Raw genomic sequence first — 27,961 nt, forward strand, 5'->3', positions numbered from 1 at the left:
TACGTCCACTAAAAAAACTGGGAGTCAGAGCCTGAGACACAGTGGCTGTCGAGTCCTTGCTGAGTGAAAAGGACTTGTTTGCCTGGGGGTTGATTGCAGGCCCCACCCTGTGCTGTTGGCTGTTGAGAGGTGGGGCTGCGATCCTTTAAACTGCTAGGCTCCTCCTTGCCAGAGGCAGAGTGGGGTCAGAGCTGAGGCAGAAGTCAGAGCAGGAGACAGAGCTGCTGGCGAGGTTTGTTGGTTTCAGGTTAGATCAACACACCGAGGTATTTCCGGTGTGAAAAGATTCACTACGAGGGTGATGATGGATGCTCCCAAAACATTTCCAGTTACCTGAAGGAGTGTGCCATGTTTGTTTTTCTCCCTGAGGACAAGATGGACTTCACCTGCCACAAGTATAAATTGGTAGGTCTCTCAGAAGGTTCGGAGTCTGGAGGAGAGGATTGCTACTTTCCATGGCATCCAAAAAGGGGAGGATTTTGTTAACAGAAGCCTGGAGGCCATGCATAAGGAAGGGGAGACTATTCAGAAGGTCAACAGTGGGGTTGCCTGCTGTCAGACTTCAGTACCTTGTTGCATCTCAGCAATAAACTTCACTCCAGGCGTTGCAGAGAGTTTTAAGATTTATTAAGAAAGCAAACGGGTCAGCATGTCTATACAAACTTAAGGTTAGAATGAACATTGGGGGAATAAAGGTCAACTTTATAGGGAACATACAATTGATTACATCATTGGTAAGACTTGAAAGGGTGACATACAGCAGAGTTGTTTAGAATTTCAAAGGACACAAGGTGACAACAAGGAAGTGTTCGCCGGTGATTGCTCACAGTAAGACTCCTGGTGGAATTGGTTAGTAAACGATCCGGCGATCACTCGGGCTCCCAGGCAATGTTCCGTGGCGGTAGAGACCTTACAGCGGATCTCTAGTGAAATGCAAATGCCTGGCGAACAAAGGAATGGGAACGGGGGGTGGTGGTGGTGGTGGTGGTGGAAAGGAGCCGGTGCTCGCTGACACTGCCCTTAGGGGACACCACAGAACTGAAGCGGGTCAGTGCCTTTCAGTGCCTACGCTCTTAGAACTGACCCCTTCCTGAGAAGTGGTATGTTATCTGATTCAGTTGGTCACCTACTAAGCAGGACTCAATTTACTCACAAAAGTAAGTCTTTATTGAATAGCTTCAATGTAATATATGTGTATATGCCAGTATTACAAAGTCTTAAAAGCAGTAATAATGTATACAAAAATGCAAGCAAGTTCGATTTAGTTTTAAAATCCAATACTTAAAATATAACAGTTAAAGAAGTCTGATTTAGTTAAAAGAATCTGATTCACACTATCTAGAATAGTATATAAGTAAATCCATACATACCAAAAGCCAATCCCTTCTGAGATTCTCTTAGTCCAAAGACTTAGAGAGATCTAATTTTCTAGCCTTTCCTTTATTTATACTGTCAAAAGTCACCTATTTACGACTTGGTATTTTTTTTACGACACATCTTCTGTAGCTGCAAGTTTCCTGCAGACTACCATAGAAGGATTTCCTCTTCCAGCAGGTTATTTGCTGGTCATAGCTATTTCCTAGACAGTCAGTTTTTAGTTTTGTTATATCTCTATAATGATTAATTTTACCAACATCTTCATCTCCTAAAGAACACAATAAAAATGAATAGATTTTCAATATTCTACTACAACTCCTTCATATTTAAACCTTAAAACCCAGTATAACATTTATACAACACCATTAGGTAATGTTTCAGACAGCTGCAGCTGACCAAGTCACTCTATGCAGTCATTATTAGTAAACAGATCGGCTAAATACGGTTTGTTAAATACGACAGCGTAAATAACCAAAAGATAGTTTAAATACGTCCTTATTCTTAGAAGACAAAAAGAGTCTTTTGGCCAGGCGTGTCTAGGCTTGTCCAATTTTAAATGACAGACAAGCCTCTAACGGCTTTTCATGAAAAATAAGATTTTACATTGAAGATTTCTGCATATGTACAACCCGAATACAACAGTTCATATGTTCTAATATGTCAAAGCCTGTATGTCCCCAAAGGTGTTGAGCCAGATGGTACTCTGTGCCATTAGAACTCAGGAATAGATTCCAGGTCCTTGCGGGGGCAGAGGAGCTGGAAACGCTGCCAGCAGAAGAATCACAAGCACAAGGAAGACAGAGGGAGGAGAATAGGGAGACATGAAGAAATAGCACCGGAAGGGAAAGAAAGGTGTTGGTTGTTGGTGACTCCCTGTTGAGGGGTATAGAATGTCATGTGTCCAGGCCTGACTCCATGGTCCGAGAGGTGTGTTGCTTGCCAGGGGCAAAAATTAAAGATATTGTAGAGCAGATACCAAAACTGGCCACACCTCAACTTCATTACCCATTTGTGATGGTCCATGTGGAAACCAACGACACAGCCATGAACACCATCAAAAACGTTAAGACTGACTATGAAGCTCTCAGGAGGAAGCAAAAAGGGAAAAGGCCAAGTGATGTTCTCTTCAGTCCTTCCTGTCAGAGGAAGGGGAATATGACAGGAACATAAGATAATGAAGGTGAACCACTGGCTGCATTGGTGGTGCAGGCAGGAGCGATTTGGATTCTGGGACCATGGGCTGGGTTTTCTGGACGACAACCTACTCGCATGCGATGGAATTCACCTTTCAAGGTCAGGGAAGAATGTTTTGGGAAGAAACCTGGGGAGATTCTTCAAGAGGGCTTTAAATCAATACCGCAAGGGACAGGAGAGGATCAACATAGGGATTTAAATAGCCATACTTGACTTAATATTGACCAACAGGCAAGAGATGGTAGATGTGGTAAAGGTGGTGGGGACCTTAGGGAGAAGTGATCATGTCCTCCTAGAATTCGTTTTGTTGTGGGGGACCAAGGAAGTTCATAGCCACCCACGCCTGTTTGATTTTGGTAGGGCAGATTTTTAATAAACTCAGAGGCCTAATGAGAATAATTCCATGGGCAAGACTGCTAGAAGGGAAAGGAGGAAGGAAAGGGTGGGCTCTCCTAAAATATGAGCTCTTGGAAGCTCAAGCCTTCACTATTCCAACAAGAAAGAAACATGGTAGGGGTTCAAAGAAGCCAGTGTGGATGAACAGAGAACTCCATGATGAGCAAATGGAGAAAAGAGGAAATGTTCAGGAAATGGAGGCAAGAACATACCTCTAAAGAAGAGTATCTGCGGGTTGCTAGGCACTGTAGGTCAGCCATCAGAGAGGCCAACGCTCAAAGTGAGCGGAGGCTGGCCAGGGAGGCTCGCTACAACAAGAAAACTTTCTTTAGATATGTGAGGAGAAAACGCAAGGGAAAAGAGGCTATAGGCACACTGTTGGGTGAAAATGGAGAAATTGTAACAGAGGACAGAAAGCAGAAAGGCTCAATACCTACTTTGCCTCAGTTTTCCCCTGAAAAAGAGAACAGGCTCATCAAGGGATAATAGTAGGCAAGGCAAGTTATCAGGGCTGCTGGTTGACATGAACAAAGACAAGCACCCGGCTGCATTGGATGAGTACAAATCTCCCGGGCCGGACGGTGTGCCGCCGAGAGTGCTCAAAGAACTTTCTAGAGAGCTTGCAGAGCCTTTGTCCATCATCTTCCAGACCTCTTGGAGGACAGGAGACATGCCACGAGACTGGAGGAGGGCGAATGTTATCCCTATTTTCAAAAAAGGAAAGAGGGACGACCCAGGAAACTACAGGCCAGTCAGTTTGACCTCTATCCCAGGGAAAATAATGGGAGAAGATATTAAAGAGATCAATCTACAAGCATCAGAAGGACAACCTGGAGATCCAGGGAAGTCAGCACAGATTTGTCCCCAACAGGTCCTGCCAGACCAACGTCGTTTTATTAGTTTGAGTGACGAGCTTACTGGATTGAGGAATTGTGGTAAATGCTGTTTACCTGGATTTCAGTAATGTTCTAACTGCTAAACTAGAGGACTGTGGACTAGACTCTGGGATAGTGAGGGAGTTGGGCATGTTTAGTCTGGAGAAGAGGAGGTTGAGGGGAAACATGATTGCTCTCTTTAAATATTTGAAAGGCTGCCACTTAGAGGAGGACAAGGAGCTGTTCCTGTTGGCAGCAGAGGATAGGACTCAGAATTATGCGTTTAAATTGAGGGTGAAAAGGTACCAGCTGGATATTAGGGGGGAAAAAATTAAATCAGCTACCCAGGGAGGTGGTGAGCTCCCTATCACTGGCAGTCTTTAAGCAGAGGCTGGACAAGCATGTCACGGATGCTCTAGACTGATGCTGCATTGAGAAGGAGGTTGGACTAGATGGCCTGTATGGCTCCTTCCAACTCTTATCATTTTATGATTCTATGTGTGAATCTTTTGGTGTGTAGTTAGATGGCAATTATGAGAGAAGCACTTTCCACACTCCAAGCATTTATACGGCTTCTGCCCTGTGTGAACCCTTTGATGTTTACTTAGGGCGCCATTCTGAGAGAAGCTCTTACCACACTCCCAGCATGTATATGGCTTCTCCCCTGTGTGAACCTTTCGATGTGCAGTTAGACTGCCATTCCGAGAGAAGCATTTTCCACACTCCAAGCATTTGTATGGCTTCTCCCCTGTGTGAGTCTTTTGATGTGCAGTAAGGTGGGTATTGTGAGAGAAGCACTTTCCACACTCCAAGCATTTATACGGCTTCTCTCCTGTGTGAATCTTTTGATGACTAGTTAGGTTTCTATTATCAGAGAAGCACTTTCCACACTCCAAGCATTTATATGGCTTCTCCCCTGTATGAACCCTTTCATGTGTAGTTAGGTTTCTATTATGAGAGAAGCACTTTCCACACTCCAAGCATTTATACGGCTTCTCCCCTGTGTGAGTCTTTTGATGTGCAGTAAGGTGGCTATTGTAAGAGAAGCACTTTCCACACTCCAAGCATTTATACGGCTTCTCTCCAGTGTGAATCTTTTGATGTCTAGTTAGGACGCTATATTCAGAGAAGCATTTTCCACACTCCAAGCATTTATATGGCTTCTCCCCTGTATGAACCCTTTCATGTATAGTTAGGTTGCTATTATGAGAAAAGCATTTTCCACACTCCAAGCATTTATACGGCTTCCACGCTGTGTGAACCCTTTGATGTTTACTTAGGCCGCCATTCTGAGAGAAGCACTTTCCACATTCCAAACATTTATATGGCTTTTCCCCTGTGTGAACCTTTTGGTGTCTAAGTAGGTAACCATTCTGAGAGAAGCACTTTCCACACTCCAAGCATCTATATAGCTTCTCCCCTATGTGAATCTTCTCATGTGCAGTTAGACTACCATTCTGAGAGAAGCACTTTCCACACTTTAAGCATTTATATGGCTTCTCCCCTGTGTGAGTCTTTTCATGTGCAGTAAGATTGCCATTCTGAAAGAAGCACTTTCCACACTCCAAGCATTTATACGGCTTCTTCCCTGTATGAATCCTTTCATGTGTCCTTAGGCTCTGAGTATGAGAGAAGCACTTTCCACACGCCAAGCATTTATATGGCTTCTCCCCTGTGTGAGTCTTCTCATGTGAAGTTAGACCACCATTCTGAGAGAAGCACTTTCCACACTTTAAGCATTTATACGGCTTCTGCCCTGTGTGAACCCTCTGATGTGTAGTCAGGTTGCTATTACCAGAGAAGCACTTTCCACACTCCCAGCATATATATGGCTTCTGCCCTGTGTGAACCTTTCGATGTGCAGTTAGACTACCATTCCGAGAGAAGCACTTTCCACACTCCATGCATTTATATGGCTTCTCCCCTGAGTGTATCCTTTCATGTGTTTTTAGTGCACTACTGCAGCTGAAGCTCCTTTCACATTCCAAACATTTATACGTTTTCCAGTATGTTGTAATGGGAAGACATGTTTTAACACCGAAATTGCAGCTCAACCCATTCTTCTCCATCGAACCCTTATGCCTTATCTTTCTTTTGCGTGTCTCATTTTGGGTGGAGACCTCTGGCTTATTTGTGCTCTGACAGCCAACCAATTCCTTCCTCTTCTTCTCTTTTACTTTCCATTTCTTTCTGCAGTCCTTCTTTGGTACTGTTTGATTTCCAGATTTCACTTCCACCTGCTGATCTTTATCTTTGTCCAAAGCTCTCCTTCCTAATTCCTTTTCATTCAGCATCTTCCTCACATCTGCAACTGCATGAGAGATAGAAATTAAGTAAGAATGAACCGACCCCAAAAACCAGTAATCAGGTAAAGTCAGTAGTGAATGGCATTTCCTATAATGGAAGCCACAGTCCTAGACAAATGTCAGCAAACTTTAACCACACACTAGGATGACTTCGAAAAAGAGAAAAAAGATGACCAAAAGAAGGGGCAGAAAGCTGCTCTTGAGACCACATTAAGGTTAGTATTTTTTCTGGTGCTTATTCAGGAAACATAAAGAAAGGGAACAGGGAAAGAAATGGGGTTTTTTTTTTAATCATGACAAAAGGAATGAAAGAAGATGGCCTGAGAATTGTCCGGCTGTCCTCGGCCAGGGCTTTCTCGGCCTTGCCCAGGACTGATGGGACTCCCTCTCAGAGGAGACCAGGACCCTACGGGACCTGTCACAGTTCTGCAGGGCCTGTAAAACTGAGATGCTCTGCCAGGCCTATGTTTGAGGGCTGAAATGTTTTACACAAAGCTGGCCTCCCTACCTCCCCTGACGTTCTTCCTACCAGCTAAGTGGGGGAGCCTGACCGCCTTTTCAGGTTGGCCAAAGTCCTATTATTGAAAAAGAGTACCACTGATGTTATATTTCAATCTGGAACTATTGTTTTTAAATTAATGATGTATTGAATTTATTGTGTTATTATGTTTTAATGATATCACGGATGTTAGTCGCCCTGAGCCTGGCTTTCGCCAGGATAGAGGGCAAGATACAAATCTAAATCTAAATAAATCAAATAAACAAATCTAGAGATTGAAGACATGGACAGACAAGGTGGCTCTTTCTACAAACCTGGAAAATGATCTAGGCTTGCAGAAAAATCTGGCGAAAAGAAACATTGGGGCGTAGAACATCCCAAAATAATAGAAGTAGCACCTGTAACATAAGACACACATGCCTTCAGTGGCCATTGCAAGGCTATCACTCAGTACTGTCAGCCTTCAAGCCTTGGTTTCTGTCAGTTAGAGGCACAGGCAGGCAACAGTGCCCAGCCAGCACCACACAACTGGGCCCAGCCTAGCAGCTGAGCAGGCACATTACTAGGCCAGATTTCTCCCAGGTAGAAGGAAAGCTGAAGAAGGGGAGAATAAAGGTAGGTTGGCTGGTAGGTGGGAAAGAGAGATGAATGGGACGACTTCCGGTGATGAGCTGATCTCAAGTACACGTCCCCAGGGGAAGCTCCCAGGGGGAATCCAAGTTATGTTTAATTTGGTGTGTTTTTAACACACCAACCCGGTCCTAAACGGCGGACTGGGATGCGGGAATTGCTCTGCAGCCTGAAGATAGCGGTGTGACTTCTGCACTCTCCGAGGGAGCTTTTTTAAGTCCCCTGGAGGTGTGGATGTTTGTCCCGCTAGCCATCGAGGGGAGAAGGCACCGCCGCAAGCGTCTCTTTGGCTTTAGACTTGGATCTCCATCACCTATCACCAATCTATGAACTACTCAAGGAAGAAATACCCCACTCTTGGAAATCTGCGTGAGTACCAAGAATACTTTTGATTTGACCAAGAACAAAAGACCAACCTGCTTAACAGAGGTAACCAAGAGCTCCGCATTCTTCCCCCCTATTGTACAAAATGATTTCCGTTAAGATAAGTCATCAGATGAAGCGACAAGGATCTTATCAACTTGATCGGCAGGTAGACTAAACAACTTAAGTTTTTGATGGACGTGGCAAGCACCAATGAGACTCTGTAACGTTTGAGGGGAAAGGAGGAATATATCTCTCCCTCCCCTTGGTCACATTGCCGTTTCCGGGCCAAGAGGTTTGCCAGCCACGTCTTGAAAATTTGCTTTGAAGTACCGGAAAACACCAAGGAACTCCGCTCTATTGTATGGCATCTGCTATTATCGGAAATAAAGGAAGAACAGAAGCGAGCAGGACTGGAAGGGATCTCCTTTTGGTGTACCAAATAACAGGTCAGTTCGCAGAAAAAGGGGACGACGGAGGGTCCGCAACAGCATCGTTTCCGGCTAACTTCTACTTCCTGTTACTTGCCAATCTAGAGTGGCCGGAAAAAACTTGTTGGTACTTCAAATTTTCAAAACTTATTTCTACCCACTTTATGAAGTTTTTTTGGGAAATAACTTAGCGACTATGCTCAGCATGAGTTAATAGATCACCTATACCCTGCAAAAGTGACTTTTTAAGACCGCCTAGTTTCGTTGAAAAAAGCACTGACCATAAATGTCATCGACTCGCCAAAGGTCTGGATCATTTCACACAGTATCACCTGCAACATCCAAAATCAAGGAATCTTCGCAAGAAGCAAACATGGAGAAAATTGCAAGAAATGTTTACTAAGCAAAATGAGACTTTTGCTAAACAACACGAACAGCTGTTTAAACAGCAGGAGCAGATGTCCAAGCAGATGGAACAGATGACAACTATGATGATTAATTTAACTCAGACAATGACTCAAAAAATGACTGAACTGGCAGATGACCTTAAGGAAGTTAAAACCCAAGTCAATACCATCAAATCAGATGTGAAGACATTGGATGGAACACTAAAGAAAGTGGTGGAAGACCAGAAGGATGTTAAAAAGAAGGTGGATAGCCATGAGAGGCAAATAGACGTTATTCTGGTTCAAGAAGACACAGTGAAAGACCAATTGGCTATGATGGACATGAAAATCAGAGAATCCAATCTACGAATACGTACCTTGCATGTAGATGTGGGTGATACCAGAGCAGCATTGATAAGGAACCTGGCAGAGTTAACCCATATCAAAGAACAGGAATTGGATGATGCAGTGAACAGAATTTACAGGTTATTGTCGAAGGCTTTCACGGTCAGAGTTCATTGGTTCTTGTAGGTTATCCGGGCTGTGTAACCGTGGTCTTGGAATTTTCTTTCCTGACGTTTCGCCAGCAACTGTGGCAGGCATCTTCAGAGGATTAACACTGAAGGACAGTGTCTCTCAGTGTCAAATGTGTAGGAAGAGTAATATATAGTCAGAAAGGGGTTGGGTTTGAGCTGAGTACTGTCCTGCAAAAGTAATGTGCTAATCATTGTCCTGTAAGTATCAAGATAATGTGCTAATGAGGGTATGGTATGTTAATATGGAACCATTGTATCCTGAAGTGATCTGTTAATGTGTGTAATCCAAGGCTAATCTGCATGGCTATTGTTGACTGTTGCCTTTGTTAGTCTGGAGGTTTTCAGAACAGGAAGCCAAGCCTTATTCATTCTTAAACTCTCCTCTTTTCTGTTAAAGTTGTGCTGATGTTTATGAATTTCAATGGCTTCTCTGTGCAATCTGACAAAATAGTTGGTAGAATTGTCCAGTCTTTCAGTGTCTTGGAATAAGACCCTGTGTCCTGTTTGTGTCAGTCCAAAGAATTTACAGGATTCCTCTACCGGCAAGGCTAAAGAAAACCAAGCCAAGAGATGTGATGATAACATTCTATGATGTCAGGATGAAGGATACAGTTATGAAATTTCACTATGAAAGCCCTATGAAGGTAGGAGATACAACTTTGATTATACTTAAAGACATACCCAGACATCTAATGGCAAAAAGAAGCATCTTCAAAGATTTCACTGCAACTCTACGGAAAAGCGGAATAACATACAGATGGATATTACCACAAGGCCTAACCTTTATGTATAAAGGAGTCGGGACAACTGTCACTACACTACAAGATGTTGGAAAATTTTTGTGGAAATATAAAAAAAGACTTTACTGAAGCCCCTTCTGGTGAATTGGATGAGGAAGAAGAAGAAAATTTGACATTGAAGGGTGCAGCTGGAGGAACCAGATTATAAGACTGATATACTAATAGAGAATCACTATGGCTAAAGTAATTTCTTGGAATGTTAACGGATTGAATGAAAAAATAAAAAGAGGAAGGATCTTCAAATTTTTACAAAAACAAAAACATACATTAATTTGTTTGCAAGAAACTCACATCACAAAAAAAGACAGGAAATACCTGGATAGGAAAATATTGGGTCAAGCCTTTGTTACGTCATCCAAAACTAAAACAAAAGGAGTAGTGATTTATGCACATGCTAGTTTGAATCCTGAATTGGTATATAAAGATAAAGAAGGTCGTATATTGATAATCAGAACAAAAATAATGGGTCAAAGGACATTGGTGGTAGGAATCTATGCACCAAATGAAGGGAAGGTCAAATTTTACGAACAATTACATGAAATTTTGCAACAGTATGCTCAAGAACAGATTCTATTGATGGGAGATTTTAATGGAATTATCTCCCCTTCATTGGACAAGAAAACCCGAGCTAAAAGTGAAAAAGAAGGATTATTACCAAAGACCTTCTTCCAAATGATGGCTGATTTGGACTTGCAAGATATTTGGAGAACAAGAAATACAACAGCCAAAGAATTTACTTTCTACTCATCAAGACATGATTCGCATTCCAGAATAGATATGATTTGGGCAAGCAAATCTATCTTTACTCAGCTGCATAAAATTCATATTGTACCAAGAACTTTCTCCGATCATAATCCGATCTCTTTTGAATGGAATAACCAACAAGCTTTTGTCAAGAATATACAAGCATGCTATATTATTTTGACAGTACAGCTGAGAAGGAGCTGTCAGATCCATTTGATCTTGCTGATGCAAGCTTGTAGTAATGACTTGCCCCAGCAGAGTAGACTGGAGAGAACTGGATGGAACCGGTGGTATGATGCAATACACCAGGTGGCCAGGCAATTAACTATACCAGAGATGTGTATATAAGGAGCACAGCCTCTAGGGTTTAGTGTTGGACTGAGCCGGAGGCTCTGCTGGAATTTGTATATAGAGCATACTAACTGCACTGTGAATAAAGGAGCACTTTTGTATAAGCTGCCGTCTGGAGGAGTTTCTTGGGCATCTGATTGAATCCGCTGAACTCGCGATAGGGTTATGGGCCCAGAAGGAACCGCTGTACCCCAGGTGTGAGTGTGGTAGCAGCACTACAGAGTCCAAGACGTCCAGAGGCCACAGTTGCAGGAGCTGAGCCAGGAAAATGGCACAGATGCAAGCACAGATGTTCTTCCCGGTGGAGAGGCTCACAGCTGAAAACTACAGCGTATGGTCAGTACGGCTGGAGCAGTATTTAAAGAGGGAAGGTCTGTGGGAGGCAGTTGAAGCGGCACCAACCACTGCCCCGGAGAGAGAAAGAAATAAGAAGGCTCTCGCCAATATAATTTTGTCTGTCTCAGATAGCTAGTTGGTCTACGTGGAGAAACAGACAGAGGCAAAAACAGCATGGGAAGCTTTACAAGCTGTTTATCAAAGAGACTCTGCGGGTACTATTTTGTCCTTGACAAGGAAATTATACAGGAGTCATAAATCACCCAGTACAGCTCTAGCGGAGCACCTCAGAGCGTTGGCTGTTCTGTTCCAGCAGTTGGAGTTAAGGGGGGAAATGTACTCAGCCGAAGACAAGGTGCATATAATGCTTGGTTCTTTGGACTGTAGATTTGACATGTTATTTACAGCATTGGAATGCATGTCAAATGCTCAGCTAACCTTTGAATACGTGAGTGGACGGATCCTGGAAGACAAGGAGCGTCGGCGAGAGGGAAGGAGTCAGATGACCTAGCCGAGCTGAGATACACCCGAGGTTAAATCAACGAATCGCCCATCTGCCGAGACCTCAGCCCCCCAGCGTGACTTTCATCCCATGCAGAGAATCTACGCCGAGGATTGCAGCTGAGCTGTTTAGACAACCCCGAGACGGGCAAGAGGTCTACTCAGCGCAGAGCCAGTGGCAGCAGCAGAGGGGAGGCGACAGAAGGCAGAGGCGGAGCTTCAAGCAAGACCCCGAGAAGCATGCTCTGTTTGTCAGGAAATGTTTTTCCTGTGGGAGCACACGTCACCTGATACGAGACTGTCCTCAGACGCGCAAGAAGAAGCAGCCGGCTGAGAGGCAGGTCCAGGGAGCTACACACACGACCGTGGTGCTAGCAGACTCTGGAGGTGGTGAGGAATTATGGCTTTTGGACTCGGGTGCAAGCAAAATGTTTGTAAATGATGTAACGCTGTTAACTAACAAAAAGAAGTCAGCTAGAGCACATGTCAGCCTGGCTGATGGGCAGCGTTTGGAAGTAGAGTGTGAGGGAAGCTTGTATTTTCTTGAGCTTCAACACACTTTCCAAGGAGTTTTGTGTATCCCTATGCTAGAGAACCATTTGCTAAGTTTTTCAGCATTAGTCAAGGCTGGTTTTGAAGTTAACTTTGTAGGGAACTCCTGCCAGGTGGGCAAAGAAGGAGCTGCATTGTTAACTGGGAGGTTGCAGCAGGATATGTATGTGGTTGCCAGGGGAGCAAAGAAAGCCACAGACACTGTAGGTGCTGTAAATGAAAGTCCTCGTTCTAACTGTTTGCATTTGTTACACAGAAAAATGGGACATGTCTGGTATGGCATACTCCAAAAAACCTTGAGTTTGCTAGGTAAGGAGGATGTCACCATAAATAAATGCAGTAAGTTTCTAGACTGCACTGTCTGCAAGTCAGTTAAGAGCAGACGCCACCCAGTGGCCAAAGAAAGCAAAAGAGTGACAAATAGATCCCTAGAAGTGGTCCATTTGGATCTCTGTGGTCTTTTCCAAGAGAGTGTGTCCAAGAACCGGTGGGCATTGTCCACAACAGATGATTACACTCGTTTTGGATGGCTTTATGTTCTGAAACAGAAAGGTGAAACTGCAAAGACCATAAAGTACTGGATAAGGAGGGTGGAGAGACAGATAGGTCTCCAGGTGGCCAGTTTACAAACTGACGGGGGGGTGAAAATCTATCCCATGAACTAACCAGGTGGTTAGAGAGCAAGGGCATAGAGCACAGGTTGGCTAACATGTGTGTCCCCCAAGAAAATTCCATAGCAGAGAGGAGGATACAGTATCTCAAAACAATGACTCAGGCATTGCTAGAGGATGCCAACTTAAAGCCGAGGTACTGGGCAGAAGCTATGAAGGTGTCCAATTATCTTATTAACCGTCTATGGACTTCTAGCATAGACAACATTCCATACAGAGCCCTGTACAAAAGGAATCCGTGTCTAAAGCACTTGAGAGTGTTTGGTGTGAAGGCATGGGTTAAAAGCACAGAAGGGCAGGAGGACACAGATCAAAGCGTTTAACTTTTGTGGGATACCAGAATGCGGCAAAATCCTATCGGTTTGCAGATCAGTTCAATCGCATAGCTTTCAGTAGATCTGCTACCTTTGGGGAGTCTTTTAACTGGAACCGGCTTCATGGCTCAGAGGAGCCTGACCTAATCACTTTGCCAATTAGTGAGCAGCTGGATTCCAGAGCTGATAACAGCATTTCTCCTGGAAGAAGCCCAGGGAGGGGGGCAGTGCAGCCAGAACCTCCAGCAACAGAAGAAGAAGAAAGGGCAGAGGGAGAAATGGTTAGAGTATCAAGCCGCAGCACCAAAGGAATCAAACCTGTGAGATTTGGGCTTGAAGATTGTGAACTTGTGTTTAATGTGCAAGCTGTGGAACCAAGCAGCTATGAGGAGGTTTTATCACTAGGAGAGTCTGAAAGGAACTTATGGCTAGGAGCCATGGACAGTGAAATTGCTTCCTTGAAAGAGCACAAGGTCGTTACATCCACACAGTTACCTCACGGTGCAAAGGTAATAGGTTGCAGGTGGGTTTACAAACGGAAGCCATTGGCAAATGGCAACATTAAGAGAAAAGCAAGGCTGGTGTGTAAAGGTTTCAATCAGCAGAAACATGTTAATTACGATGAAGTTTTTAGCCCAGCTGCTCGAAATGAATCTGTGAAGTCTTTGCTAGCAGTAGCTGGTCTGAAAGGTCGAAATGTCTATCACTATGACATAGAGACAGCCTACTTAAACGGCCCATTAAAAGAAACAATTTTTATGCAGCAAATTCCTAGTTATGAGCGACAACAGGAGAGCATGGTTTTAAAGCTGAACAGAGCTTTATATGGGCTGCATCAGTCAGCAAGGGAATGGAACATTTGCTTGACTGAGGCTATTAAGCAAATGGGTTTTGAACAGTGTGAAGCTGATGCCTGTTTGTTCAAAAGGTGTTCTGGAACAAAGGAAATGTATTTATTGGTGTATATAGATGATCTTTGTTTAGCAACCAATAATCAAAGGGAGAAGGCATACTTTGAAGAGAAACTAAGCAGCCGGTTTAAGCTGAAGTTTATGGGGCCAATAAAACACTACTTAGGTGTGACAGTGAGCAGAGACTCAGATGGCATGTATTCTTTGTCTCAAGCTGATAAAATAGAGCAGCTACTGGTGAAATTCAGTATGCTAGATGCCAACACAGTAGAAACCCCTATGGTGCCAGGTTTTGAAAGCAGTACAGCAGAGTCACAGTCTTGTGACAGGACAGAGTATCAGTCCCTGGTGGGAAGCCTGTTGTACTTGTCATGTTGGACCAGGCCAGATATTTTCCAGGCGGTGCATTGCCTGAGCAAGAAAAATATAAATCCAACACAAGGTGATTGGAAGGCGGCAAAAAGGGTCCTAAGGTACCTTAAGGGGACAGCAAATAAACAACTGTGCCTAGATGCAAGTGGTGGGAACTTGTTTGGTTTCGCGGATGCTTCATGGGGCGATGAAGAAGGTGCAAAAATCCATTTCAGGTTTCATAATATATCTAGGCAAAGCTCCAATTCATTGGAGGTCACAGAAGCAAACATTTGTGGCACTAAGTACATGTGAAGCCGAGTTTAGTGTTTTAAGTGAAGTTGTAACACAGATGGAATGGTTCAAATGTATATTGACAGAACTGAATGTAACTGTGGAAATGCCAATAATAATATATACAGATAATGCAGCGGCCATGCAGCTTGGAACAGAGCAGAGTTTCAAGAATAGAAGCAAGCATATCAGAATAAGATATGGGAATGTGGTAGATGCTGTAAACAGAAATGATGTATGTATTATGAAATGTAAAGGTGAAGACAACGTGGCAGATCTGTTCACTAAGATTGTAACCTGTGACAGATTTAAACAACTGGTAAAAATAATATAGATGCTTGAGAAGGAGTGTCAAGAATATACAAGCATGCTATATTATTTTGACAGTACAGCTGAGAAGGAGCTGTCAGATCCATTTGATCTTGCTGATGCAAGCTTGTAGTAATGACTTGCCCCAGCAGAGTGGACTGGAGAGAACTGGATGGAACCGGTGGTATGATGCAATACACCAGGTGGCCAGGCAATTAACTATACCAGAGATGTGTATATAAGGAGCACAGCATCTAGGGTTTAGTGTTGGACTGAATATACTCCTAAGCCGGAGGCTCTGCTGGAATTTGTATATAGAGCATACTAACTGCGCTGTGAATAAAGGAGCACTTTTGTATAAGCTGCCGTCTGGAGGAGTTTCTTGGGCATCTGATTAAATCCGCTGAACTCGTGATAGCTTTCAGATGGAGGCTGAACAATAAACTTTTGAAAGACCAGAAATTGCTGGATGAATTAACAATTTTGATTAAGGACTACTTTGAAATTAATGTGAATGGAGAAACTACCTTAAATATAGTATGGGATGCTTTTAAAGCTGTGATTAGAGGATTTATGATTCAGAAAAATGTGGCATGGAGGAAACAACAGTTACAATTGACCAATAATATACTTTGGGATTTACAAAAACTTGAACGAGACCTAGTTTTGGAATTACAACAAGATCAAAAAGCTAACATTTTGGATAAGATAACCGCTCTCAAACATCAACTAAATATGGTAGTTTCGGAAGAAATGAATAAAAATTTGAAATATTTAAAACAAATTTTTTGAACAGGCAAATAAGCCTGGCAAATTTTTGGCAACTCAGCTTCGAGACTCCTTTCAAAAACGGATTATATCAAAGTTACAAACGGTGAATGGCCCTGTCTATACCACAACAGCTATTCAAAAAGAATTTATATCCTTTTATACTAAGCTGTATCAAAAAGATGAAATACCAGTTAAAAAGATGCATTTTTTTTTACAATCTACAAACATTAAACAACTATCATTAGCCCAACAAATTTTTTTGGATGAACCAATATCTTTAGAGGAATTAGAAGAAGCTTTCAATAAACAAAAATTAGATAAAACTCCAGGACCTGATGGAATAACTGCCTTGTTCTATCGTACCTGCAAATCACATTTGATGAAACTATTTCTGATACTTTGTAATTCAATTATGGAAACGGGAACTATACCAGGTTGGCAGAAAGCGACAAAGTGAAATATTTGGGAATTTGGATTTCTACAAAAAAACCTGAACTTGATTACCAACAACTATATTAAATTATGGTAAGAAATAAAGAAAAATATGATGATATGGACAAAAAAGAACTTATCTTTGTTGGGTCATATTTTGACAATACAAATGAACGTATTACCAAGAATATTATTTTTGCTTCAAAATCTTCCAATCATATCCCAGGTCAAGTATTTTAACACTTGGAAAAAAGATGTAATGAACTTTATTTGGCAAGGAAAAAAACCAAGGATAGCATACAAATACTTAACTGACTCAAAAGAAAGAGGTGGACTTGCACTTCCTAATTTTAAACTATATGCTGAAGCGGCTGCTTTAGTATGGTTGAAAGACTGGATGAACCTAAAAAATGTACGCTTATTGGACCTGGAGGGATATGACAATAGAAGTGGGTGGCATGGCTATCTGTGGTATAATAAAGTTAAAATCCATGCATCATTTCAGCAACATATTGTTAAATCATCTCTTTACAGGATATGGACTAGATATAAGCATCTATTAGAAGCTAAAACCCCATTATGGATTTCATCACAAGAAATGTTAACTTTACGTCCATTAAGACCTGCTCAATTTATCAATTACCAAGATCTTTTGAAATGGGGAGGTATGAAATGTTCAATTAAGGAGTTCAAAGAAGTTAAAGACTTATTAACTTGGTTCCAGTACCATCAAATATACTCAGTTTTCTTACAAGATTTGAAAACAGGATTTTCTAAAACTAAATCAACTTTACAAAAACTTTTGCTGGATACAGATGACCATCTTATATCTAAAATGTATAAATTATTGTTAGAGCTCTATACGGAACAAGAACGTATAAAACCTACCATGATAAGTTGGGCGCAAATGTTAGATCATGATATAATGTTACAAAGTTGGGAAAGACTATGGACAAAAGACTTGAAACTTATATCTTCGCAGCTGTTAAAAGAAAATGTATATAAGATAATGTACAAGTGGTCTTTAACACCAAAAAAAATTAGCAAAATCATTTCCCTCTATGTCACCAAACTGTTGGAAATGTCATAAAGAAGTGGGATCCTCTCACCATATGTGGTGGACTTGTGAAAAAGCTAAAAAATTCTGGGAAATGATATTCAAGGAAATAAAGATGATCTTAAAGCAAAATATTACCAAGACACCTGAAATGATGCTACTAAGTATGATACCAGGTACTATTTTAACTCATCGGACCTTTTTAATATATGCCACCACAGCTGCACGATTGATATACGCAACTAAATGGAAGACTGGCAAGATACCGACACAAAAAGACTGGATGATTAAAATGTTGGAACTGACTGAGATGGCGAAACTTACAGCTTTGATAAACCAGCAAGACAATGAGCAATTTTGGGGGGAGTGGGAAGCGTGGAGAATTTACTGTGAACATAGATTTTTAATGGGATCATTTAAAGGATACTCTCTGATTTAATCTCTTATAGATATTTTGTATTAATGGTTATAGTATGTTATTAAATTAACAAAGTTAGATAAGAAATGGAAAATTTTGATTAGTTAAATATTATAGAGATTAATCTCGTTAACAAAAGTATATACATTTTAAATTTTAGATGGAAGAGGGTGAGGGGGAAGTTATTTTTATTCACGTCGGTATTAATTGTAGTACATTATTATTATTATATATCTTCGAGATGTGATGGAATGTTAAAACAATTAAAAAAATTATTAAAACAAAAACAAAAAAAGGAAAGAGATGAATGAACAGAATGGTGAGGAAATGGGGATTGCCACGAGGAAGAAAACAGGTAATAGTATTGGACAGGGAATATGGACAGTATTGGACAGGGAATTGAGCACAGTTGGAGTAGATGGCATGTATGGCACTTTCCGACTGTATGATTCTAACCTAACCAGATATTGTACCTCTCTCCACATCAGAGCCCTCTTCATCAACACATTTCTCTTTACCACAAGGAAATAATTAATGCTTTCATTTTCAGGCATTGTAATTTGCATACCTGTGGGAGCTCCGTTATTTTGTCTGTGATGAATTGAAGCGTGTTCTGAAATTCAACAGGGTCAAGGGAAGATGCCGCCCGCTCCCTTCTCTTCCATGTTCATAATAAAAGGGAAAAGATCCTTACCTAAAGAGGCCACCGTCTCATAACTTTCCTTCATCACTTCCCAGTAGAGTTTCCTTTGGCCTGGATCCAGCAGAACCCATTCCTCCACAGTGAAGAAGACTGCTACCTCCTCAAAGGACACTGGAGATCTCTGAAAGAGGAAAATATGTCACTGTTGGTCATCGATTCCTGTCCTCCAGTATTCAAGAAAGAAGAAAGGATCCCACTGGACACTCAGTGTGAAGCAGGCAAGCAGTATTTTCAATATATTTTTAACTTAAAATGATGTTTTTTATGTAACATTTGCTAATTAAAATCTAGACTCCACATCAGTTAGTTGGGAAGTAGAAAAAACCTTTTGCAATAACATCGTGGCCAACCGGCAGCGAAAGTCTGGGCTGAACGCCAATAACCTTCGAACAAAGTAAATAACATTGGATCCTTTTCAAGGATGCTTTTAATGGCTTTAAAGTCCACTCTCTCAACGCCTCCTCTTTCTCTTCCACTTCCACAGACTTCCTCCCCACCCCCACCCCCGTTCATGCTGTTGATGAAATCCTCAACTCACCTTTCCTGCAGAGGAGCGAGAGCCAAATTCTCCCTCAGGCCGGAGGAAATGAGAACGAAGAGAGGCCCCGTGGAACTCCATATTCCATAAATCCCCTTCTCGGCCTTGTGGAAAAACTACCCCATGGACATCTAGGAAAAGCAGGGATGAGTTCTCTGATGCTTGCAAGGCTTTCTGGGAAATGTAGTCCCCTGCAACAGACCCAAACACACACAAAAAAAACCCTGAAGCAATCAGGAACGTGGAAGAAAAGTATTGTCAAAGGCTTTCACGGTCAGAGTTCATTGGTTCTTGTGGGTTATCCGGGCTGTGTAACCGTGGTCTTGGTATTTTCTTTCCTGACGTTTCGCCAGCCACAGCTGCTGGCGAAACGTCAGGAAAGAAAATACCAAGACCACGGTTACACAGCCCGGATAACCCACAAGAACCAGTGGAAGAAAAGGTTTCGTTGTTCATTTGTCGCTGTGTGGGTGTCATGAGTCAGCCTGAGACTTACTCTTCAGAAGACGAGGAGGTGGCAGAACAAGGCCTCACTCCCTCTGAGGAGATAACACCAGAACAGCAAGATAGGGTCTCTGAGCCAAAAGACTGGCCGTCCAAATCAAAAGAGCAGGAACAGAGAAGAGAAAACCTTTCACCTCCAGGGTCTCCTCAGCCAGTGGAGAAAAGAAAAGACAGTCGGCCAGGCTGCTGGCCAAAAGACGTAAGTTGCCACAGGAAGAGCCAGAGCCGACAGCTGAGCTGAAATACCTGGAGGGTCAAGAAGACAATATAAGCGAGACTGACCATTAAGTGCCTCATGGGAGCAATGTGATTGCATTCCTGCCATCTCTGACAACCCTGTCTGAGATTTATTCCAACCACTGTCTTGAGACGCTTTTCTCTTAGGTTCCTGCTTGCCGTGTCTCCGATCGGCGGAGAAAACCCGTGGCCTGCAGCCAAGACCTTGCGGGCAAGGAACTCGTGTCGCTGAGTGACCTTGCTCCTTTATTTGCTTTGGGTTGACTTGTGTGTGCTGGTCCTTCCCGGTCAGAGCAAAATATGCGTCAGACCCTGCTTCCTCCAGCATCGATACACTGCTGTGTTGGAAGCAGAGACTCAGACCTGCCTGTACGCAACAGTGGGGCAGCTTCACATGTATACCAATAAATAAATACTTGCTGTTTTCTGAAACCCCCTGCTTCAGGGATCTCTGCCCTCGCCAGACTCAATACAAAATTTACCTCACAGCAGCGTCCCAAAGCCTGAACACTTGCTACCGTAAGAACATCTTGTCACTGAGGGGAAGGCTTATACCACAAGAAGGAACGAGTGTGGAACAGAGGATAGAATAATAACCAGCTGCTCCACGTACCCACCTCAAAAAGCCACGTCAAACATGGAAGGAATTGGAAAATCCTGGACCACTTAATCCCCAGGCCCCACCCTGGCACAGTTCTTTTTGCCTTGAAAGTGGTGGTTGATGGTGGAAGACATAAATTGTCAACAAAGACAGCCAGATGTCTCAAAACTGGCCATTCGCTTCAGGGTGATGATGCCATTTGTAGTGCCAATAAGGAATTGAATCGATTAAAAAAAGTAAAGCATAGGTTTCATGGGTAGACTGTCTGACTAGGATCTCGGAAGTACAGGGCCAAATGCCCATTACTCAACTGAAAACGGTTAACTTTGTTAATGATGTAAAATTGTGGGCCTGATATTAAATTAGGGGCTTGGTTCCCCCTGGGACTGCTCTGAGCTTGACAAAGAACAGCAGAACGGTACGAAGAGAGGCACTTGACTTCCAAATCCATGCGCATCTCCTGGAACATGGCTGCCGCACCTCTTGTTTGGCTTCTCTTCTCCTACATTCCACCTTCCTTCCTCACCATCTTTCTCACAAAACAGACCTGCTCACAGATGACTCTCATTTTCCCTCTGCCCAGATTTTGCCTGCAACTTTCCATCAAGCCAGCTGATTCCATCCCAAGGGAGCAGAGGAGGAGGAGGAGCCTATTATTTTGTATGAGGAGCGATATCAGAGGAGCATGCCTTTTATTTTGGATGCGGTGGAACACAGGCAGGATGGTGCTGCTGCACTCATCTTGTTTGTGGCTTCCTAGAGGCACCTGGTTGGCCACTGTGTGAACCGACTGCTGGACTTGATGGGCCTTGGTCTGATCCAGCAGGGCCTTTCTTATATTCTTATGGGAGGTACCTCAAGAGGGTCTCATGCAGGGGCCTTTCCCAGCCCTGCCACCCAAAATCTTCCTGCCTTAACCCCAAATGCCATCACTGAACTCCAGACTGGTGAGATACAGAACAGCAACTCTGCCAGTGAGCGAAGGCCCCTCCTCTGGCCTAGTCAAATCAACAAGGCCATCCCTCCTCTCCTCCCATCAGTCTCAACCACTCCAACAAAGGACTGTGGAAGAACCACTCTGCGCCAAAACAGAAAGGTCGAAAAGGAGCCCGAGGGATTGGCTAGCAGGACCAACACTGGACATCGTCTGTCTCTCCCAAGCAGAGCCCTCTTCATCAACAGATTGCTCTTTATAGCACCTGAGGATTTAATGCTTTCTTTTTCAGGCGCTGTTAAGACCCCCAGTTGCGGGATCTCCAATGTTTCCTCTGTGGCAGCTGGAGGTGTGTCCTGAAGTTCAACAGAGCCAAAGGAAGCAGCCACCCCTTCCTTTCTCTTCTGTGTTCATAATAAAAGGGAAGCAATCCTTACCCAGTGAGGCCAGGGTCTCATAATTTTCCTCCATAACTTCCCAGAAGAGTTCTCTTTGGCCTGGATCCAACAGAGACCATTCCTCCTCCGTGAAGAACACGGCTACCTCCTCAAAGGACACTTGGGATCTCTGAAAGAGGAAAAGATGGCCCAGTTGATCATTGACTCCTGTCTCCGGGTATTCAAGAAAGAAAGAAGAATCCCACTGGCCAGCCAACTGATTAAAAGAATTATATACATCAGACCCACAGCAATGACATTGTTTTTCAACATCTGAAAATCAGAATATACTGAAAGTCTCCAAGAAATACAAATTTAGAAAACTGCAAAGAACTGGGCTTCTCCTTGTCAAGTTCAATTAAACAAAACAAAAACAAACCCCATTTGACTGCAGAGTGGGTTCAAAAACAGGACTACCTTGCATGTGTAACTGCAGACACAGAAAGAAGTTGTAATTCCACAGGTTTCCGCTTTAAACATAATTGTCTGCAGAGGCGTTCTGTGTTACTCTTAACCTTGTGCCCAGCTCTGATAACATCAACTGGCCTAATTAGGGTCGTCCTGTCTTTTGTTCTCTTTCCCCCCTAACAATCCCAGGCCCTGTGATCCGCAGGGCTTGGTGGGGGAGAGACGCAGGGTCAAGAACAGGAAGCTAGGAGTGCATCAGCTCAACGGATGTAAATTGCATACAAAAGTAACGATTTCAGGCAAAGATTAACCTATGGCAGGAGATTTACTGAATGGGGGTTTATTCTTATATGGAAGAAGACGAAAGCTAAGAGTCTGGAAATTGGCACCAGCATCAGAATGACTGTGGGAGTCCCAGTGCCAAAAACCCAGGGGACGGAAACCCAGGGGACTTGATGGCACTTAACACACAAACACACATGCACAGAAAAGGCAGCTAGCAACATGTGCCCAAACCCCGGTGCATCTGTTAGGGACTATGGCCTCTTCCTGTGGGTATAGTTTACTGTAAGTAGGATCCTGCTATGTAATTGTTGCACCCATTTAATGTCTAACGCTTTGCTTGAGTTCCGTTTTTAAACTTCAGACCAGTTGCCAGGTCAGAGAGATCTTCTTGAGGATGCTGCTCACTGGGATCAGACACCAGGAAAAAGCAACCGCAGGCACAGGAAATGCAGCTAGCAGCATGCGGCCAAACCCCGGTGCATCGAGCCACGGGGGCCACGAACAGGCCACGAGCCCTGCGGGATCCCATCAGGGGTCCGTTGGGCTTTTGAGAATAAAATAAACCCAGGCTGGTTGCAGAGAAAACATCCCCCACCCCTCCCACCAACCTGCCCGGGGAAGGCCCCCCCCTCTCTCGGTGCTCCCTCTTCCCCTTCCCCTCCGCTTCACACGTGTCTTCTCTCCCCCTCTTCTTGCCCAAGATCTGCTGCATGCAACCCTCCACTGACTCACCTCCCCTGCAGACGTGCAGAAGCCAGGTCCTCCCTCCAGCCGGGGGGAGCCAGAAAGGAGAGAGACCCCGAGGGGCTCCATTGCCCACAATGGTCCTTCTCCCTCTCTAAGAGCCGCCCCATCCAACACGTGGGAAAGGCATGGTGGAGATCAATGCTTTTTGCAAGGCCTTCTGGGAAACGTAGTTCCTTGCAACAACCAGACACAGAACAGAAGTCTTTGGGGAAAGATTTCTTTGCTCTTCTGGGTCTGTGGGGAGGGGGGAGAGGCCGGCTGGAGAGATGCTGGAAAAGTGACAGAAGGCGAAGGGGAAGGAGAAACCTCTTCTGCCCACAACTGTACAGTTTGCCACAGCACTTTGTTCTCCTGCTGGGAAGGACACTTTCCCAGGCATGGATATCCTGATGGGTGGGGTTGGCAGCTCTGGACGGGGAAGTTCCTGGAGATTGGGGAGTGGCGCCTGGGAAGAACACCTTCTCTTTTCAGAATGGAGCTGCTTCAAGGGGTCCATGTGAAAAGCAGTCAGGTAGGAGTTACGTACTCCTCCAACAGCTTATTCCTGCAAAGAACTCGAAACATGCTCTGCAGAACCTGTTACAGCCTAGATAAAGTGTACATAGTTGAATGAAAGGGAAAGGTCCCCTGTGCAAGCACTGGGTCATTCCTACCCCATGGGGTGACGTCACATCCCGACATTTACTAGGCAGACTGTGTTTACGGGTGTCAGACTGTTATCTCGGTTTAGATGTTTCCTCTCGTTCCTTTGCTGAACCGTCCAGACTTCAAGGACGGCTTCACATACCAAAGCCTGGGAACACTACTCCTGGGAAATAATGCTCTGTTTATGCTTTGTAATCTCCCGCCGTTTCTCTGCCTTATATTTCCTACTAACGAGCAAGACAATTCATAGCTGTCATCTTATCCTCAATGCACTGTATTGCCTATTTGACCAGTAAAAGCCATCTGCTTGGAATCTAATTGTCTCTGTGGTGGTTTCTGGTTCTTTGGGTCAAGAGCTTACATTATGACAGCTATCTATCATACTCTTCTTCATCCATACTCTAGTCGGGCTGGAGCCCCGGAGGGTTCGCCTGCCACTCGGATGGGAACTAGGAGGGCGTTCTCCGAGTGAACCGTGTCTACTACTTCTTGGAACCCTGGAGTCCTCATCTAAGGATCCTACCCTTCTACCGGACATAGTCGCTGAACTCTTTAGGACTAATTTGGAGGTTTGCCGCTTGAGAGGACTGGTCCAGACACAGTGGCAATCTCTAGTGAGGGTTCTCTGGATGTTAACGTCGGAGGATACTAATGCTCGTTTAGACCTCCAGGATTTTGATCAGTTGCTGGATGATGCCCGGCTGGCAACTGAGGACTTACAAGTGCTAACCGGTTTATTGGATAAGCTTATTGCCCATGAGATTCTCTCCTCCCCGGCTCTAACGCGTCCTATCGCCTTGGGGAAAGCTACCATGGCGGGAGCCACACCAGCAGATGTGTCTTTGATACCCGATGCAGCTTGCTGTCAAGCTGAAGCCAAGCGGATCGCCATCCATACGGCTCTCCTCTTTGCAGATTGTACAAAGGATACCACGGTAGCCACCTTGGCTCAACGTTTGGCCTCGACGTTTGGGGCCGATGCACCCGCGATTGCGGTTCGAGTGCAACCATTGCTAGGCGGGGAACCCGGCCCCATACTCACACTCCTGGAAACGGAACTTTTACCGCACGTTACCGCAACTGCAGCCCTGAGACTTGAAAGCGCAAACGTTCTCGCGGATAAAGAAGCTGCCGAAGCGGCTCAGGCGGAAGCCGAGGCTCAAGCCGCAAGGGATAAAGAACTACAGTTGGCTGCGGATCGGGCACGGACAGGCGGTCGCCCCAAGGATACCGTAAGGAGCGGTCCTCCGTTGGGTCTGTCTTTTTCCCCGGTATTTGCCCCGTCGTGCACGACCCAACGCGCACGCCGCCTCGCGGAACGACACCAAGACTCCGGGGAGTCTGAGGAAGAGGACCTATATGGGGACAGTTCTCAATGGGCCACGAGTTTTAGGACGAGTAAACCTCGTCGTACGGGTGGCCCAGGAGAGGACGTTCACCTGTTACGAGCTCAAAATCGAGAGCTATCTGGCCATGTTGATCAACTCCAGGAGCTAATGGAACGTTTGCTTCAGGACAACAGGCAGTTACAGCAGGCCCTGACAGCCCAGGCACAGCCCGTCCCACAGGGACCCGCAGTACCGGATCAGGGAGTGCCAGTCCAGCCACCCGCTAATGTGCCTGTACAACCTCCGGCTCCAGGAGGTCCCGTTTTACCTAGGGCACCCGTACAACCGGGTCAACCTATGTCCGGTCCTTGGAAACAACTCAAGTTGAAAACTACTTACGATGGATCTCTCGAGACCCTACCCTGTTTTCTGCATCAGGTGGACAGCTATATGCGAGAACAAGGACAGTTCTTCCCTACAGAGGACAGCCGGGTTCGCTATGTGGCTTCCCTTTTGACAGGTAAAGCAGCCGACTGGATGGTCCTCCAGTTCGACACCAGATCCCGCTCTATCCGTTCCCTCAACAATTTCATGACTGCCTTACGGAGGAGGTTTGAGGACCCCTTTCTGGGGGAACGAGCCAAAGCGGAGCTTCTACAACTACGACAAGGCTCTACTCCAGTTCGAGAGTTTGCCGATGAATTTCAAAGACTAGCAAGCAAGATTGTGGGCTGGCCCGAAGCCACCCTAATTCACCATTTCAGGGAAGACTTACACCCTGACATTCTGAACTGGTCGTACATGCGGGGTGATCCCGACACCCTCGAGGATTGGATTCTATTAGCCGAAGAGGTGGAAAGCCGCCGACGCTTTATTTCCCTTGTCCGCCAAAAACACAAGGAGAAAAGCGTCCAAAAGCCCCAGCCCAAGGCACCACCCCCCAATCCACGGAAGCCTACGCGTCCACCCCAGGATCGCGAAACCCGATTTCAAAGGGGTGCCTGCCTCACTTGTGGGGAACTGGGCCACTTTGCAGCAGTCTGCCCATACCGCCCTGAACCCTTTCGTCCCAGCACGACAGCCCGAGCTAGAGGACGACCGCCACGCAGAGGCACCGCGGCCACCCGCAGCGCAGCGCCGGGAAGACCCACACCCTCTGCACTTTATGCTGGAGACTCATCCATCCTTCCTACATCGAATGACCCCGCCGAGTCCCGGATTACAAGTGCCCCATTGGGGGACAACTTTCCCTCTTCTGACGAAGAGAACCCATGGAATTCTCCAGCTTTAAACCTGGAATCCCCCCTTGATTTGTCAAAAAACGGCTCCGGTCTGTGGTGAGTGGAGCGTCTCCACAGACCTCTGCAGATTCTCCTGCTAAACCGAAAGCTTCCACCAAAGTAAAAGAAGTCGAAACCACCGTTTATGTAGACGCAATTCTACACACCATGAAGGTGGTCCCCAACTACCCGTTAAGGCACTCATTGACTCCGGTTGCAGTCGCACTCTCATAAATGAAGCCACATTTGCAGCACTCAAAGTCGAGTCCGAGGCTTTACCAGCACCCGTCCAATTTGCCCAAATGGATGGGAGCCATTTCAAGGGGGGCCCAGTTGATCACCGCACTATAGGGGTGGCGATGGGAATTGGCTCCCACTGGGAGCAAATAGACTTTACCATAGCCCCTATCCGATTTGAAGTGGTTCTGGGAATTAACTGGATTAAAGGTCATAGTCCCAGTATAGACTGGGAGACGAACACCATCTCCTTTGCCAACCCCAAATGCGACCAGCACCGACAGCAAGTTGCGCTGCTGTCTCCACCCGCTTCGGCATTAATCTCCAATGTCCCATCACCACCATCCCTCCCTGCTGTATACCAGGACTTTGCGGATGTCTTTAACATTAAAGAATGTGATGCCTTACCCCCCCACCGGACCACTGACTGTGCAATTGAAGTGGTGAAAGACTGCACATTAACCAAGAGTAAAATTTACCCTATGAGCACTTCCGAGCGCACTGTACTACGGGACTTTTTGGACAAAAACCTTTGCTGAACCGTCCAGACTTCAAGGACGGCTTCACATACCAAAGCCTGGGAACACTACGTCCACTAAAAAAACAACAACACTCTTTTGCTCATGAGTTGGATCAGAGCTGAGGCAGCTGAGCTGGGAGTCAGAGCAGGAGACACAGTGGCTGTCGAGTCGTTGCTGAGTGAAAAGGACTTGTTTGCCTGAGGTTGATTGCAGGCCCCACCCTCTGCTGTTGGCTGTTGAGAGGTGGGGCTGCGATCCTTTAAATTGCAAGGCTTCTCCTTGCCAGAGGCAGAGTGGTGTCAGAGCTGAGGCAGAAGTCAGCCCGGAAAACGACAGCGGCGGCAGCCTGGAGCTGGACTTTTGGGAGCAGCCTGAGGGGGACGAGGAGGAGGAAGGCGGCAAGGAGGAGCTGCTGGAGCCTGGAGGAGGAGGCCTGGCCTCATTGCTGCTGGCCTCCCCACCGCCGCCGCTGCCGCCCCCCGGGCTGGGCTCGGTGCAGCTGGCGGAGGACTTCGAGGGGGGCGGCAGGGAAGAGAGCAAACACACAGCCTTTCCTCCCCCCCCCCACATGTGCACACGTCAGCAGCAGCTCCTCCGCGCCCAGCTCCAGGCCGTCGCCGCCTTCGTCCTCCTCAAGTGCCTCTCCCTGTCTGTTTTCGCCTGACGCAGCCTCCTCCTCTTCAGGGCGCTCACGGAGGGCCAGACAACCCCTCAGCAGCAGCCGCGCGTCCACCAGAGAAGGCCCTGCCAT

General features: G+C 45.2%; 1 protein-coding gene across 1 annotated transcript; it reads right to left on the reverse strand.

The window, feature by feature from the left end:
* Positions 1-4,336: 4,336 nt before the first annotated feature.
* LOC130487708 (zinc finger protein ZFP2-like) lies at positions 4,337-27,961 on the reverse strand. The gene is made up of 6 exons (XM_056861245.1): positions 27,787-27,961; positions 19,047-19,237; positions 18,500-18,629; positions 6,020-6,153; positions 5,365-5,611; positions 4,337-5,196 (listed from the first exon to the last, which is right to left on the reverse strand). The coding sequence occupies exons 1-6, from the start codon at positions 27,959-27,961 to the stop codon at positions 4,337-4,339; spliced, it is 1,737 nt and encodes a 578-aa protein (XP_056717223.1).

Source organism: Euleptes europaea, chromosome 1 (genome assembly GCF_029931775.1).
Source record: "Euleptes europaea isolate rEulEur1 chromosome 1, rEulEur1.hap1, whole genome shotgun sequence".
Classification (NCBI taxonomy): domain Eukaryota; kingdom Metazoa; phylum Chordata; class Lepidosauria; order Squamata; family Sphaerodactylidae; genus Euleptes; species Euleptes europaea.

What these genes read in the sequence shown, in the direction of transcription:
- LOC130487708 (XM_056861245.1), bottom strand. Translation starts at nt 27,961, where the DNA reads ATGGCAGGGCCTTCTCTGGTGGACGCGCGGCTGCTGCTGAGGGGTTGT. An exon ending in CTCGCTCCTCTGCAGGAAAG is followed by an intron (nt 18,630 to 19,046) that starts GTGAGTTGAGGA and finishes TTCCTCTTTCAG; the next exon opens with AGATCTCCAGTGTCCTTTGA. An exon ending in GAATGGCAATCTTACTGCAC is followed by an intron (nt 5,197 to 5,364) that starts ATGAAAAGACTC and finishes ACCTACTTAGAC; the next exon opens with ACCAAAAGGTTCACACAGGG.